This window comes from Phaseolus vulgaris, chromosome 2 (assembly GCF_000499845.2).
Source record: "Phaseolus vulgaris cultivar G19833 chromosome 2, P. vulgaris v2.0, whole genome shotgun sequence".
Classification (NCBI taxonomy): domain Eukaryota; kingdom Viridiplantae; phylum Streptophyta; class Magnoliopsida; order Fabales; family Fabaceae; genus Phaseolus; species Phaseolus vulgaris.
The window spans coordinates 21,848,611-21,863,911 of NC_023758.2; the positions used below are offsets into that span (position 1 = coordinate 21,848,611).

At 30.0% G+C, this 15,301-nt stretch overlaps 1 protein-coding gene across 1 annotated transcript; it reads left to right on the forward strand.

Moving 5' to 3' along the window:
- Positions 1-203: 203 nt before the first annotated feature.
- Positions 204-10,799, forward strand: LOC137810908 (beta-glucosidase 40-like). The gene is made up of 13 exons (XM_068612403.1): positions 204-588; positions 3,048-3,114; positions 3,637-3,695; positions 5,463-5,538; positions 5,893-5,964; positions 6,152-6,239; positions 6,334-6,589; positions 6,840-6,955; positions 7,197-7,420; positions 7,533-7,564; positions 7,841-7,943; positions 10,328-10,436; positions 10,539-10,799. The coding sequence occupies exons 1-13, from the start codon at positions 274-276 to the stop codon at positions 10,711-10,713; spliced, it is 1,692 nt and encodes a 563-aa protein (XP_068468504.1). The 5' UTR covers positions 204-273; the 3' UTR covers positions 10,714-10,799.
- The last annotated feature ends 4,502 nt before the right edge of the window (positions 10,800-15,301 follow it).

Genomic DNA, 15,301 nt, shown 5'->3' on the forward strand with positions numbered 1-15,301 from the left:
CAATAATATTATTCTAGATATTGGAATTAATGTAATATTATTCCAGATGAGATGTAGTACACTTGGATATTGGATATTTGAAGGGTAAAGAAAACCGTTTGCACAAAGTTATACTATCTTGCTTGAAGCAAACACACAACAGAAATAGAGAAAATAAATGGTATTGAAGAAAACAAAATGGGAAAGCAACAATGCAATTATTCAGAATTTGTGAAAACTTTATAGTTATTTCGGCTTGAACACCCCACCATCACATGCCATAAATGTTCTTTTATGCATTTATTCTTCTTCCCCCGTTCACACACTCCCACTAAAGACCCATCTAGCTCATCCTTAATTGGCTATATAACACTTCTTTCCAAAATTTCCCTCTCTATATATTCTCCCAAAACTCTCAATCTCTATTACCCCTTTCTCCCTTCTCTTCCAAAACTCAATCTTCTCTCTCTAACCATGGCCTCTAGAAGAGCCGCTGTTTTCATATTGGCAATGATGGCATTAGTTCAGATGCGAATATGCAAATCGGAGATAAACCGTCAAAACTTCCCCAATGGCTTCGTTTTCGGAACTGCTTCTTCGGCTTTTCAGGTTCGTACACACTCATCGATTCAACTTCCCCCAACCATTTTTTGCTAGTTTTTTGTTGTGTCTCTCTCTGTTTTCTCTCTATTTGATAGAAAAGGCAAAAACCTTGCCATGTCCTTCTTTTCTGGGCTTTAGATGCTTTTCTTCCGATTTCATAATGTGTACATGGTAACTAACTTTGTCTTTTACACGATGAAGGTGCTGATATCAAAGTGGTACCACATATTCACATTAGAAAAAAGTCTGATATTATAAAAAAATATATGAAACTGTTGTTGCTGCTGTAAATTCTCTGTTTAATATCATTTATACATTTATTTCTCCATTAGTATTTTTTTTTCTATTTAGTACTTTTTTTATTTTCTTATTTAACATTCTTTTATTTTTTATTTTTCAGTTTAGCATCATTTTAAAAATAAATAATAAATTATTATATTTTTAATAATTTAATTTTAAATACATTAGAAAATAAATATTTTTAATGTTTAAAATAATTAGAAATATAATTAATGAATAAAAATTTAAGTTTTTATAAAATAAAAATAAAAAAGTAAAAAATTTGAAATGATTAGTTTAAAAATTATTTTTTTAAGAATGAAAAAAATAAAAAATTAAACTCTACATTAATATATGTGCACTTATGGTCATTAATTATGTTTCATTTCACACAAACTATGTAATGTACTATTGAAGAAAATATTAAATGAATGATCATCTTTTATTTATTTTTCTTTTTATGATCAACATATACTTATTTAGTGTCGCCTTATATCTCTTATATTTATCTTAATTGGAATTTTTTTTAATATTTTTTTATCTTTATCTTATTTTGTTTTGTCTTTATTTTATATCTTTTATGTTTTTAGTTTTTTTTTCTGTCATTCTTTATTTATTTATTTATGTTTTATTTTATTTTATTGTTGTTGTTTTTATTTTCTAAAACTTATTTATTTTTTCATTTTTTTCTTCTCATTTTTAAGATTAACATTTACATTAGTTCTTTTTTTAGGATTTTGCATTTAGGGTAGACACTTCAATATTATTTGTGTGTCCACTATTAATTAATACTAATTGACTTTGATTTTTTTTTTTTATAATTATGTCATGTATTTTTTACTAGAAATTAATATGATTACATCATCAATAATAATAAAAATAAATACCAATTTATGTTTATAGATTCAACTTTTATGTTGTTTTAAGGTTTAATTTTTTAGTTTCTTCATTCTTAAAAAAAAAATTAAACTAAATATTTTAAATTTATTACTTTTTTATTTTTATTTTGTAAAAACTCATTTTTTTATTCATTAATTATATTTATAAATATTTTAAACATTAAAATATTTATTTTTTAATGCATTCAAAATAAAAATTATCAAAAAAAAAGTTAATTAATTTGGTTTTATTTATTTTTCAAATGGTGCTAAGTAGGGAAATAAAAAATAAAAAGGTGTTAGATAGGAAAATAAAAACAAAAGGGTGCTAGATAGAGAAATAAAAACAAAAGAGTGCTAGATAGATAAATAAAAACAAAACAGTGCTAGATAGGAAAATAAAAGTGTAAATGGTGTTAGATAGGAAATTTACCCAATTTTACTTGTATATAACTTTTTCTATTTTTTATATTTATCAAATTATATATTGTAAATCGTATACAATTTACCCTATTTTTTGTAAATCGTTTTTTTCTCCTTTTATCTTTCTTTAAGAATTGTACAAAAAAATAATAATGTTGTTAATAATTGTAGGAGCAGAATTTTCCAATGGTTTATTACATACGTCAAATTTTGTCCGTGGAGTAGAAGTGTATAGTTTTATATGCAGTAAAACTGTTAAAAATCATACTTCAATCTAGTGAGATTCGATTCATTTTATGTAACTTAGTGAGACTCATAAATTGTTTAATCTTAACTTCATTAAAGGCTTAAAGGGAATGTATCTTAATCCCAGAATTATTCTTATATGTGCTCTTGATAATCCTATATCATATTATAACTGAAGAGAAAAAAATATTTTTTTACTGAATTTTAAAATTATATTTTATCACATTATAATTATAAATTAACGCAGTAATATTTTCCAATAATAAGTAATAGTTTGGAAAGGAAAGTCAATGCCAAGTCTACTAGTTGACATTTTCAGTTTGCATTATTTCAAAATTTAGTTTTTGGGTTCGTTTTAATTTTTTCCTCTACTTAATAATAGTTTGTTGGATTTCTTTTTGAAAATGATATTTGGACAAGAATATATAGTTCCAAAACTCGTAACAATGTGAATATGAGAAATGAATAAAGTTTAAAAAGACAAAATCTATATGGTGTGAAGTTATTAATCTTATTACTCAAAAATAGTATTTTTCTTTCACATATTAAAATTATCAAATATTTTTTTATTAGAATTTAATTAAAAAGATTTGCAAACTATATTTAGACAATAATTTTGTTTACTTGTATTGCATGTAGTATGAAGGGGCAGTGAAAGAAGATGGAAGGGGACCATCTGTGTGGGATAAATTTTCACATACTTTTGGTAAGATTCTTTATATCAAACTACATTTATATGAGTTGCTCTATTTATTCCCTCTATTTTTCTTTCTACCTAATTCTCCTAATTCAATTAATGTATTCTTTTTTTTTCCGACACTTAACTCTCAAATAACATATCATTTATCTTGTTTACGCCAAAGTAATCATCAAATTTAATTTTCATCAATCATTGAATCTTTTTTTCTTCTGTAAAATAACGACTTTCATGCAAAATCATTATGTAGATAATGACGGCGCTACTTGAAATTGAAAGTAACTAGTTCTCTTTTAATTATACATTTTAATAATTATTTTTGACTAAAAGAGTATATTATTAATGTAATAAGAATAGTTCGATTAAAAGTAAAAATACTTTATATTATAAATTGATTTATAAGATTAAGTTAAATATAAAGTAAAAAAATTAAGATTAAAACGGTTAAAAGTAAAAAAGAAATAATCTTTTACTTGAGAAATTATAAATTGAAAGATGAAGAAATTTTATTTGAACGTTTTATTATTGCAGGTAAGATACTTGATTTCAGCAATGCTGATGTTGCAGTGGATCAGTACCACCGATACGAAGTAAGTAACAGTTAATAGTTTTGGTTTTGGAACCTAATTTTCTTCACAAAACCCCTTTTCTCCTGATAAATAAAATAAAGATTATAAATTATTGTGATTTATATTTGAATATTTACAATTTTAAAAAATTAACACCATAGATTACACCTGAACATTCTGGATCTGATAAGTTTTAATATTTACTTAAATAAGTTTTTGTATTGCTTTTTGACATTGTTAAATGAAGATGAAATCCATGTTAAGTGATAGGTAAATTCTAATAATGACACGTCAGCTATTAAGTAAAACTTGTAAGAGTATTTCTTTCGCTTTAGTTTTTATTAAAATTTTATATTTTTACTTTTAGTTTTTAGTAAGTTTTTTTTATCTTATATAAATTTTTACTTTAGTAAAATTAACACATGTATTTTTTAAATTTTCTTCTGAAGGAAAACACATGAATGCAATATGAGTAAGGTTTTCTTCCATTTTCTGAAAAAAAAAAAAAAACTATACACGTCCTAATCTTATTCAATAACTAATATCTCACTTAACAGATGCTAGTAAATGATAATAAGAATCAAAATAGAAATATTTTTTTTATCGAAGATTAGATGGAAAAAAATTTACTTGAGATGCAAAATTCACAAATTAAAAAGAGATGAAAAAGTTATTTAAGCGTATATTATTTTTTTAACTTAAATGCTATTTTTGCTTGGGTTTCCTTACCTCTATTTTAAAAATTGGACTGGTAAATTGATCAAATAATAGATTCAAAGAAATCATAAAATCAATTTTAAGAACTGGAAACAAATCTACAAGCGATTAAAAAATGTTTTTTTTTTCTACATGTAAACTTATTACTATTAATACATATTTTATTTTAATTTTTAGATGTACTTTAAATAATAATAACCAATAAATCAATAAATAATTTTAATTTTTACCTTCATAGCTATGATATTATTTAATTATTATAGTAATTAAATGAATACTAGTTCGGTTGAATCATTGAATGTTGAAAAAAAGTCTTCACTAATATGTCTGATTTAAAAAAGAATGGCCCGCAATTGTCACCTCCTTTATGAAGAAGGTCTTCAAGCGCATGTGAAATATCCTTTCTTTAGAAAGTCTCAAAGTTTATGTGCTTTGAAAAAGTTATGATTATTACATGGCAATGGATGAAGACTTATCGTGAAATTCAGTGACACGCTGGTATAATTCACCTAAGTCTTTTCTGTAATGAGTTTTGCTTTTAGGTTTTGTATTCGTTGTGCTATTGAGTGGGAAGTTTGCTACATTGGTTTTACTTTTTGGTGTTTACTATTTGAAGCACTTACTCGAAGTGCTGTTTATTAATAGTTTTGGTTGTAACTTGGTTGGCTTCACATGGAAACTTTTTGTGCTTTGTTCAGTGTTTTAAATAATAATTTGATTTCACAAAGGTCAATAAAAAATTATGGAATGATATTTTTGTTTGAAGAACTTTTTTTGTGATTAAGTCCTACTAATTAATTAGTATTTTTCTTAAGAATAAGGTAGCAGAAATTAAGATGCAAAATTATTGATAGATGAATGAAACTCTCAAAACAAAAAATGGCTACACTCATCTCAATATTGATAGAGTTAAAAACATTATACATGTCGGCACTTAAGAAGGTAAAAATGTAAGAAGTGCCCAATAAAAATAACATTTCAAATTAATGATACAGTTCAACAATTACTTTAACTCTTGTTGGTCAAAGGTGGTGCTTGTGTTTGAAAATTGCATACTGTTTTTCCACGTAGGAAGATGTACAACTAATGAAGGACATGGGGATGGATGCCTATCGATTTTCCATTTCTTGGTCTCGGATATTTCCCAGTAAGCGATTGCATACTTGTTTTTATTCAAATAGGCAATTGATTCAATACTATTATTTACTACCATTGTTTTAAGCGATTTATCTTATGACAATTTTTATTAAATGGCTCCAGTGCTACAGATTTTTGTTGTAAATTTTTCAGGAGTATACTATATGTTATAACCCCTCTTTCTAGATAACAGAAGAAAAGGACTGATGCATACCAAGTTCGAAAAGAACTTTAACCCTTTTCTGAGTCTGACTGTTGGATAATTTTAACACTAATGTCTTTTATTAGTAATTAATTTGAAATTTTCTGTGACTATGCGTAATCTTAAGAAGCTGATCTGAATCACTAACATTTCATGTATTAGATGGATCTGGCCAAATCAATCAAGCAGGAGTTGATCATTATAATAAACTCATAAACGCTTTACTAGCCAAAGGTAACTCTTATTATCCCTGTGTAATTGTTAGCTTTTTGTTTTAGTTGTGAATATAAAATGCGATTTCCATCTAGAGTGTTGTCTGCATCTTCAAAGTTCTTAGTCATAGTAGGCATTATCAAATCACGATTTATTTGGATGTAGAGTTCTTTAATGCTTCTCATTGCTCGATGCATTACATTTGCAGGAATTGAACCATATGTGACCCTCTATCACTGGGACCTACCTCAAGCCTTGGAAGACAAGTATAATGGATGGCTAAACACTTCGATCATGTACAAAATATAATACAACACTTGCAATGCTTTTAAAATTTTGGTAATAGATGAGAAAATATGCTTATAGTTATTTTATTCCTGTGTGCTACAGAAAGGACTTTTCAACTTATGCTGAGACATGCTTTCAGAAATTTGGGGACAGGGTGAAGCATTGGATCACATTTAATGAGCCACATACATTTGCCACACAAGGGTATGATGTTGGTCTACAAGCGCCTGGACGATGCTCTATTCTCCTTCACCTGTTTTGTAGGGCAGGCAACTCTGCTACTGAACCTTATATTGTTGCTCACAATGTCCTACTTTCTCATGCGGCAGTAGCAGATATTTATAGAAAAAAATACAAGGTAAAATTTATGAAAATTGTAGTAAAGACATATGTTTAAGGAGAAACGAATTGTATTCTATTGGTAGTAATCTTATTAAGAAAGTAATATGATGAATCAAATGCAGAATATTATTCAGTGTGTCATTGGCATCAAAGATTTTAATAGTTCATTATTCTTTTAAAAGCCTATGCAGGTGTAGATATGCTCCTTGTGCAATTATTTATACTGTATTAGAAAGCCTAAACATTATTAAGTTTGGTTACTGCAGAGTATTCAGAAAGGATCGCTAGGGATAGCTTTTGATGTCATTTGGTATGAGCCAGAAACAAATACCCAAGAAAACATTGATGCAGCTCAGAGAGCTCAAGATTTTCAACTGGGATGGTAAGTCGTTCTCATAGTACCTCATAGATTGAACTCTTAATAGTTTCTGTCCAAAGGCATCAATGAAATGGCTGAATAAGAAGAAGAAAGAGAAAATTATTTTCACAAAAAGTTCTATATAGGAGTTGTAAAAAGACTCATTTTTGCTTACATTTGAAAGTAAGGCCTGTGATATGCTCCCACCATTAAGATGAGAAGAAGGGCATGATCAAAACTAAATATTTAGATGTCATAATGGCAGGTTTCTTGATCCTTTGATGTTTGGGGATTATCCAAGCTCCATGAGGAGTAGAGTAGGAAGTAGGCTTCCAAAATTTTCGCAATTCGAGGCTTCTCTTGTTAAGGGTTCATTAGATTTTGTGGGAATCAACCATTACACCACATTTTATGCAAGAAACAATTCTACTAATATAATTGGAACTCTGCTCCATGATTCCGTTGCAGACTCTGGTACCGTTACCCTTCGTAAGTTTCAAAGCAGACATTACCAAACAATCATTTACTTTATCAAAGTTATTTATAATTTTGTTGTTTTGCTCTGTCACTAAGTTATTGTTTTCCTTCTCTTTGCTGTCAGCATTCAATGGTACTAAAGCTATTTCGGAAAGGGTAAGTCATAAACGACTGATTTTTTTGTCTCATTCAGATACTGTAATGACAATTGCTTGAGAATAAACCATAATCAGATTAAACTTTGGTACTGGAAGCAAAACTAGTGACAAAAGAATAAGAGTGTCTTGTCCTGTATTTTCTCTCTGTCGTTCTTATACTTAATTTTCATGTTCTATTATAATCAACACTCATTTTGTCTATAATAATGACAGCTAATTACTTAGTGAATAAATGCCATTTTTTTTTGTTAATTATGTAAATTTCGTCTCGCAGGCAAATTCTATATGGTTGTATATTGTGCCACAAAGCATGAGAAGCTTAATGATCTACATCAAACAAAAGTACGGAAACCCTTCTATCTTTATCACGGAAAATGGTAATATTCGAATTCTTACATTCTACAAAAATTCTAGAGTGCAATTTGGCATTAAGATATTTAAATATAACCTAAATTGCAAGTTTGGTTGTGTTTATTTAATAAAACAAGTAGATTTATAGTTTTTTTTTATGTTTGTCAAGTTTACTTATATTAAAGGTTAAACAATCTGACAATTACATGTTAAAATCCACTTCATTAATTTTCTCGTCCCAGTGAGATTTTTTTTTTGTTTTTCTTTAAAGTGAATAACTCAGTAGTCAAATCCATAAATTACTTAGTTGATACTTGGTATTTGATAAAGTATATCATGTGAAGAATGAAGAATTGCATTTGATGGTGTTAAGGAATAAAAGGTAGATAGAAAAAAATAAAGGAAATAAAATATTGAAAGAGGAAAAATATTAACTGAAACAAAACAAGGCAAGATATTAATTATCTTTGCTAACTATTACATTTATAATGTTGGCAGTAAATGACTCTTAAATGGTTAAAAAAACAAAATATTCACTTTAAATATATATATATATATATACTCTTTTTTTTCTTTCACAATGAAACTTTTAGGTTGACATCCATTTGATGTACCTTTCTATCTCGAGGTATGTCAAAAAGGTCCCAAGTTTTGTTCTTCTTAATCATACATAACTCCTCCTCCATTGCCTTTTTCCACTTTGGGTCATTGATAACTTCTTTGTGATCAGTAGGTTCACATACTACAACATTACACCTCTAATATATGTCAGAGAGTAATCGAGTGCCTTTAATTGGTGGATCATCTTCCATTTCAAATTTTTGCATTTTAAGAAGCCCTTGACCAAGCCTCTTGTGTCATAACTCTACAATATTTTCTCTTTTTTGAAAATACTGTCTGCTCCTCCTGAAATGGATCTAATGAGAAACTTTTGCCTCTCATTTTTACCTTGAACAGATCTTGTCCTGTTGCATCCTTGATCAAACAATGGTTATCTTCAAAAAAACACCTTGAATCCATTTTGTAGCATAACACTCAATAAATTTTGGTTTATATTAGGTATATATAACACATCAGTAATGATTTTAGTACCTGAATGTGTTGCTACAACAATGGTTCATATTTCTTTGACTGGAATGTGACCTTTGAAATTTTTGAAGGCTTCAACTCCTGTAAAAGATCTTTGTCATATGTCATATGATTTATGCATCCACTATCAATTAACCAAGATGCACTTGAATATTGTTGGAGAAACAAGTTGCAACGAAAATTTCATCATTCTCCTCATTTGCAATTTGAGCATCTACATCTTGTTGTTCACTTTGGTTTTTACAAATGACTGTTTCATGCCCAAGTTGATTGCACTTGTTGCACTTAGCATCAGGTCTTCTCCAACACTTAAACCGTGGATGACCCAACTTGTGCAATGCTTATAAAGAGGAAGTCTTTAAAATCAAATCCACGCAATCTTAGTCTATTTGCAATGTCCAGAAGCCTTTCAAAATATTCCTAGATGGATCCTGTCTCCTTCATCTTCTGCAACTCAAACTCTCTAATGAGGTTCAACACTTGCATACTCTTAATTCGGTCATCACCTTCATACCCTGTTTTGAGATAGTTGTCCCATATGGCTTTGGCTGATTTGAGAGACATAATGCGTGTGAATATGGTGGGAGATACTCCTGCAAATAGGCATGCTTTTGCCTTTGCTTGTTTTTTATTCTTCTCCTTTTGTGATTAGTAGGGTTTTCTGGAAGGGACTTAATTTCATAGTCCTTTTCTACATCTTCCCATAGATCTAATGCTTCTAGGTAGGTCTCCATACGAACTGCCCACATAAGATAGTTTTTTTCCATTGAAGACTGGTGGTGCCATTGTTGAAAAACTTGACTCGCTTTCCATTGATGCACTCTAGTGTCCTCATAGATCCTCAAGAAGAAAGCTCTGATACCAATTGTTGGTGCTAAGGAATAAAAGGTAGACAACAAAAAAATAAAGGAAATAAAATAATGAAAGAGGAGAAATATTAAGTGAAACAAAAAAGAGCAAGATATGCATTATCTTTACTAACAATTACATTTATAATGCTTGCAGTAACGAACTCTTAAATGTTTTTACCTAAAGTTTAGGAACAGTTACTTGGACAAATTTATTCAACCATTGAAATAGAATTTTTTTTTTTTTTTTGCAGTTACGTGCAGTACAAAAAACAAAATATCTAACAACATTATTTTTCACATAGCTAGATATCATGATATCGCTTCAAATCTTTGCTTCATAATTTTATTTTTGGTGTATTTTCATGTTCCATAATATGGAATGCAATCTATTTTCCTTTTTTTTTTTAGAATAAAATGGTATGAAAGGGTGAAAATTGTAAGCTAAATATTTTTTCTGATGACTGTCACAGGGATGGATGATCCAAATAGTCCATTTATCTCCATTAAGGATGCTCTAAAGGATGAAAAGCGGATTAGATACCACAGTGACTATTTATCTTACTTGTTGGCTTCTATCAAGTAAGTAATGGTTGTTATTAGTTGAATTAGAGTTTTGGGAAAATTGTATGAACAATTTTGTAATTCAGTAAACTAATGAAGTATTGGCTTGTCTTCTTGCAGAGAGGGCTGCAATGTGAAAGGCTATTTTGTTTGGTCACTACTGGATAATTGGGAGTGGTCAGCTGGATACAGCTCTAGGTTTGGTTTGTATTTTGTTGATTATAAAGACAAGCAGAAAAGATATCCCAAACAATCAGTCCAATGGTTCAAGAGTTTCTTGAATCCTACTAAATAAATATGAAAATATGTGCAACTATTTGTAATTGGAATAAAACAAATTTGTATTTGATTAGATTTGAATTGATATGATTTTGACATTTATTTTTATGTTTGAAGCTTATTATCATAAAAATTAGATTTAAGAATGATTAGTGAACCAAGTTTTGCAATTTGAATGAGAGCTATTTTTTTTCATTAATAGTTTTTTCGGTGTTGAGACAATGGTAAAGTAGGTGGAAAATGTCTTTAGGTAGAAGACCATACCAAGGAGAGTTGTGATAGTCTCCCTAACTCCTTTATTCCCAGTCCAATCCTTTGTTTCGGTTGAATTATAGTGTTCCAACTTGGCCAATGAATGCATGGTTTTCTCCACACAAAGTTGCACGCCTTAGAATCTATATCATTGCATATCCTTTCCAGTAGTTAGAAGTTTTTCAAAGAGTGCATGGAATGAAAGACAAGACTCTCTTTGTTAAAGTAACCCTCCCGTGTAATACACCATATTATTATACTCCTCATGCATATAGATATATGCATATATTTATATACATTTATTTACAGTACCTAAAGTATATTAGGCTTTACAAAACATAATAATATATACAAGGCTACATGTTCCAAAATAGTAAAAAAACTCTTTTCAATCATCTAAGGTAATTTTGGATGATCTTTTGAACCTGGAATTTCATTCGCTTAAGTTCATGTTGTTTCTTCCTACACCTCCATATATTCTTGTACACCTCCATAACTTTTATAATTTTGAAAGTACCCTTCTTTAAAAAAGTTAAATGTTTAAACAAGGTGTGGATTTGTGTGTATTCAAAATTGTTTAATCTGGTGAATCTCTAGATTACACAATCTAGAATTAATTGAAACGATGAAATAGTTTATGAATTGGACAATCCAGAACTCATAACCGGATTCAGAAAAATGTTTTGAATTAGGAAATTTGTAGGGCAAAAGTATATTTTGGATTACATGAAAATATATTTCAGATTACATAGACCGAAAGCTAATATCGAATCTGGAAGTGATTTTTTAACAAAATATATTTTGGATTACATAAATCGGAAGTTAAAACCGGATTCGGAAATAGCTTCTAGTTTATGTAATCCAAAATATAATTTTATGAAAAATTACTTTTGGATTGTCCAAATTCGATGAACAATTTAATATTACAAAATGGCTTTCGACATATGTAATCCAAAATGGCGAAAGGTAAAAATAAACTTTTCCACCACAGAACCACAAAAGAACTGTGAAATCCTCTCAAAATGCATAAAGAACCACCTAAAAAACCTTTAACAGGTTCAAATGGGTATTAGGGTCCCTTGGTATGTTAGATGCTTGGGGTTGCGAAAAAAAAGGAAGAAGGTGAAAAGTTGTTTGAAATTTTAGAGTTTTATTTTTTTACTAAAGGACAAAATCGTATTTTCATATTTATTATGGAGTGTCACAAAAACATGTGGAAATGTAGGAAGAAGCCGCCTTAAGTCCACAAGGTATTATTAATTCCATAAGAATATAACTAGGTCCATAAGGGATGCTTTTTCCTACACCCCCATAAGTTCTTGTATCACCCTATAAATTTTGTAACTCCAAAACTACCCCTATGTAAAAAAGTTAAAAAAAATACATTATGGATTACATAATCCATAAGCTAATCCTAGATCTAGGAAAAGCTTCCATATTATGTAAAATGGAATGTGTTTTTTCAAAAAAATGAATTCAAGATTACATAATTGTGTTGAACCAAGTGGTGTTCAAGCTTTGAAGAATCCAAAACCCTTTGAAGAATGTTGAAGGCTAGGTTGTGCTTGCTGTTGCTGAGCTGTCTTAGATAGGATCTGGGGTAGATTGTATATGTAATCCACTCTTGATTGAATCCAAAGCATAGGCACTCTCAATCTTTTTAAAAGAAAAGTGTTTTTCAAGCTAAGTGAAAAACAACCTGTTGTTTTGTCGAAACAACCGATTGTTTTATACTTAAGGTGTTTTTAGGAAAGGTTGAAAACTGTTTTTATGGTTGCTTGTTGTCAAAACCAAAACAACCGATTGATTCGTGGAAACAACCGATTGTTTGTTTTGGTACCATAACATAAAAATGGTTTGTACTTTGACTGAGCATTAAATGATTTTCTAACTGTTTACATTCCAGTTTTTAATTCTTTGACCAATCTTTAAATGTAATTAATAGTTTGTTAAGATTTGATAACAAACAACATCTTTGATATATACAGAAAAACATATTTGAGTTTTCACAGATTTTGAGATTTTGAAAGAGTTGAGATTGCTTAGAGATTGAAACAACCGATTGTTTCTGCGAAACAACCGATTGTTTTTTTGGTGCTGTGCTTTTTGCTTTGTGTTTTGGCAAACTGAATTCCTTATTAATTGTTTTTTGAAGTAATTTCATTCTTGGCTTAAAAATCTCCGAAAACCCTCTTTAAACAATTCACCCCCTCTAGTTTAAAGCCATACTATTCTAACAAATTGTGTAATTACATTTGTCCTTCAGTTAAAAAAATAAATAAACCCTAAAACCCCACCTAGGTTTTTGATGTAAACAAAGGAGAAAGGACGCTTGAGGTCCAAGCTCAACAAACTCAAGCCCAATCTAAGGTCCAAGCCCAACCTATGGTTACATCTTCCACCATGCCTCAGAGAATTACTAGGAGTAAGGCACTAGCATTAGGATATGAGCATCAATTGATGTCTCTTTTTGTAATATCTTTAGAATAGATTTAAAATAGAACATATAAGGAAAGTATGAAAAGGAGTATAGGACTTATGAGAAAGTAATAGAAAAGTCACACATTTTAGAGAGTTTGAGACTTGTTTGGGGCGACATTTCTAAATGCCTTTTCTTTTGCTCCTTCTCACTTTTGCCTTTTGAATGACCAGCCCTCTACACTATATATAGAGGTGTTTGGCTCTTGTAAAGACACATTGAATTTTGAAGTAAAGGTACTCTTCTCAAATTGAGTGAGATTTTGTGAGACTTGTTCTCCTTCTCCTAGTCTTATCTTGTGAGTCTTTGAGAGCTCTCAAATGGCGACATTCTTCACTCATCTTGGAGTCCATTCACCTTCCAAGTGGCGTGAATCACTTCCCTTGCTTCAACCACATAAGTGTTTTGTCCTTTCATCTTTTTCTTCCATTTCCATTCCATATCAAATTCTAAAACATGTCTTGTTCATTTGTTCTTGATTTCAATCGGTAGATTCTTGTTATTTCTTGATTCTAATCGGTTGAATGTGTTTGTTGGATGTTTTGTTTGGTTCATATGTTTCCTTTCTTGATTCTAATAGGTTGAATGTTTTGTTTGGTTCATATGCTTCCTTTCATGATTCTAATCGGTTCATTATCTTGTTGCTATTTCAATCAGTTAGTTTTGTTTTGTTCTTGTGTTCATAATTGCTTAAGAATCTTGATCCTAATTCTAAAAAGTGTCAACTAATGATTCATCTCCTAATCAACTCACATAAGTTTTTCAACCTACTTCTTCTTCTGGTTTCTTTCATGGTGCACCCCTTCCATCACAGCACCCCAAGGCATCTCCAAAATGCGATTTTCACCGGTTGAAGTTTTTTTGGTGGTTGTATACATAGTTTGGGAGCATTTTATAGTGCGTTTTTTGATTGTGTGGTAGAACTAGTTAGTTTTTCATATGTATTTCACTCTCCTCTTGCACTATCTACACAAAAAGTGCGTTTATCTACATTAGCAAACAAATTATTTTTCCTAACCACTAAAAGAACCTCACTAAGGCGACGTAGGTGAGAATTTAGGCTTTGACTATATACTCATATATCATCAAAATAAACTACTAGTTATTTACCTACGTAATCCCTAAGGAAATTATTCATAAGCCTCATGAAAGTGCCAAGTGCATTAGTGAGTCCAAAAGGCATCACTAACCACTTTTATAGTCCAAATTTCATCTTAAAAGCAGTTTTCCACTCATCACCTTCTTTGATTCTTATTTGGTGATATCTACTTTTATGTTCGATCTTGGAAGTCATCAAGTATATCATAGAGTCTAGGAATTGGATGCCTATATTTGATGGTGATGTTATTGATGGCTTTATAACCACAACACTTTCTCCATTTGCCATCTTTCTTAGGCACCAACAGAACAAGGACTCAGACTCTTTTGAACCCAACCCTTCTCCAACAATTCTTGAACTTGTGATTCTATCTCCTTAGTCTCCTCGGGATCAGTTCTATAAGACAGTTTATTTGGTAGACTAGCTCCCAGAACCAAATCTATTTGGTGTTCTATACCCCTAAAAGGTGGAAGTCCAATGGGTCCTTCCTTAGGGAATACATCACCAAATTCTTTTAAAAGCTTTTTGAGTTGAGGAGGTAGATCACTAATTTCAGCAAGTGTGGTAGTGCATGTAAGTGCTCTTTTACACAGAAGGAGGCTTGAAGGTTGTTCAGATAGAAGTATCTTTTTAACTTTATTATTTTTTTTCAAATTTTTCTTCCATCTGAATGACTTTGTGGGAAATTACACTTTTCTCCCACGCCTCAACATCCTAAGGACTTTCTCTTGATTTTCTAAGGACCTAAGGAACATTCCCACTGGACACGAACTT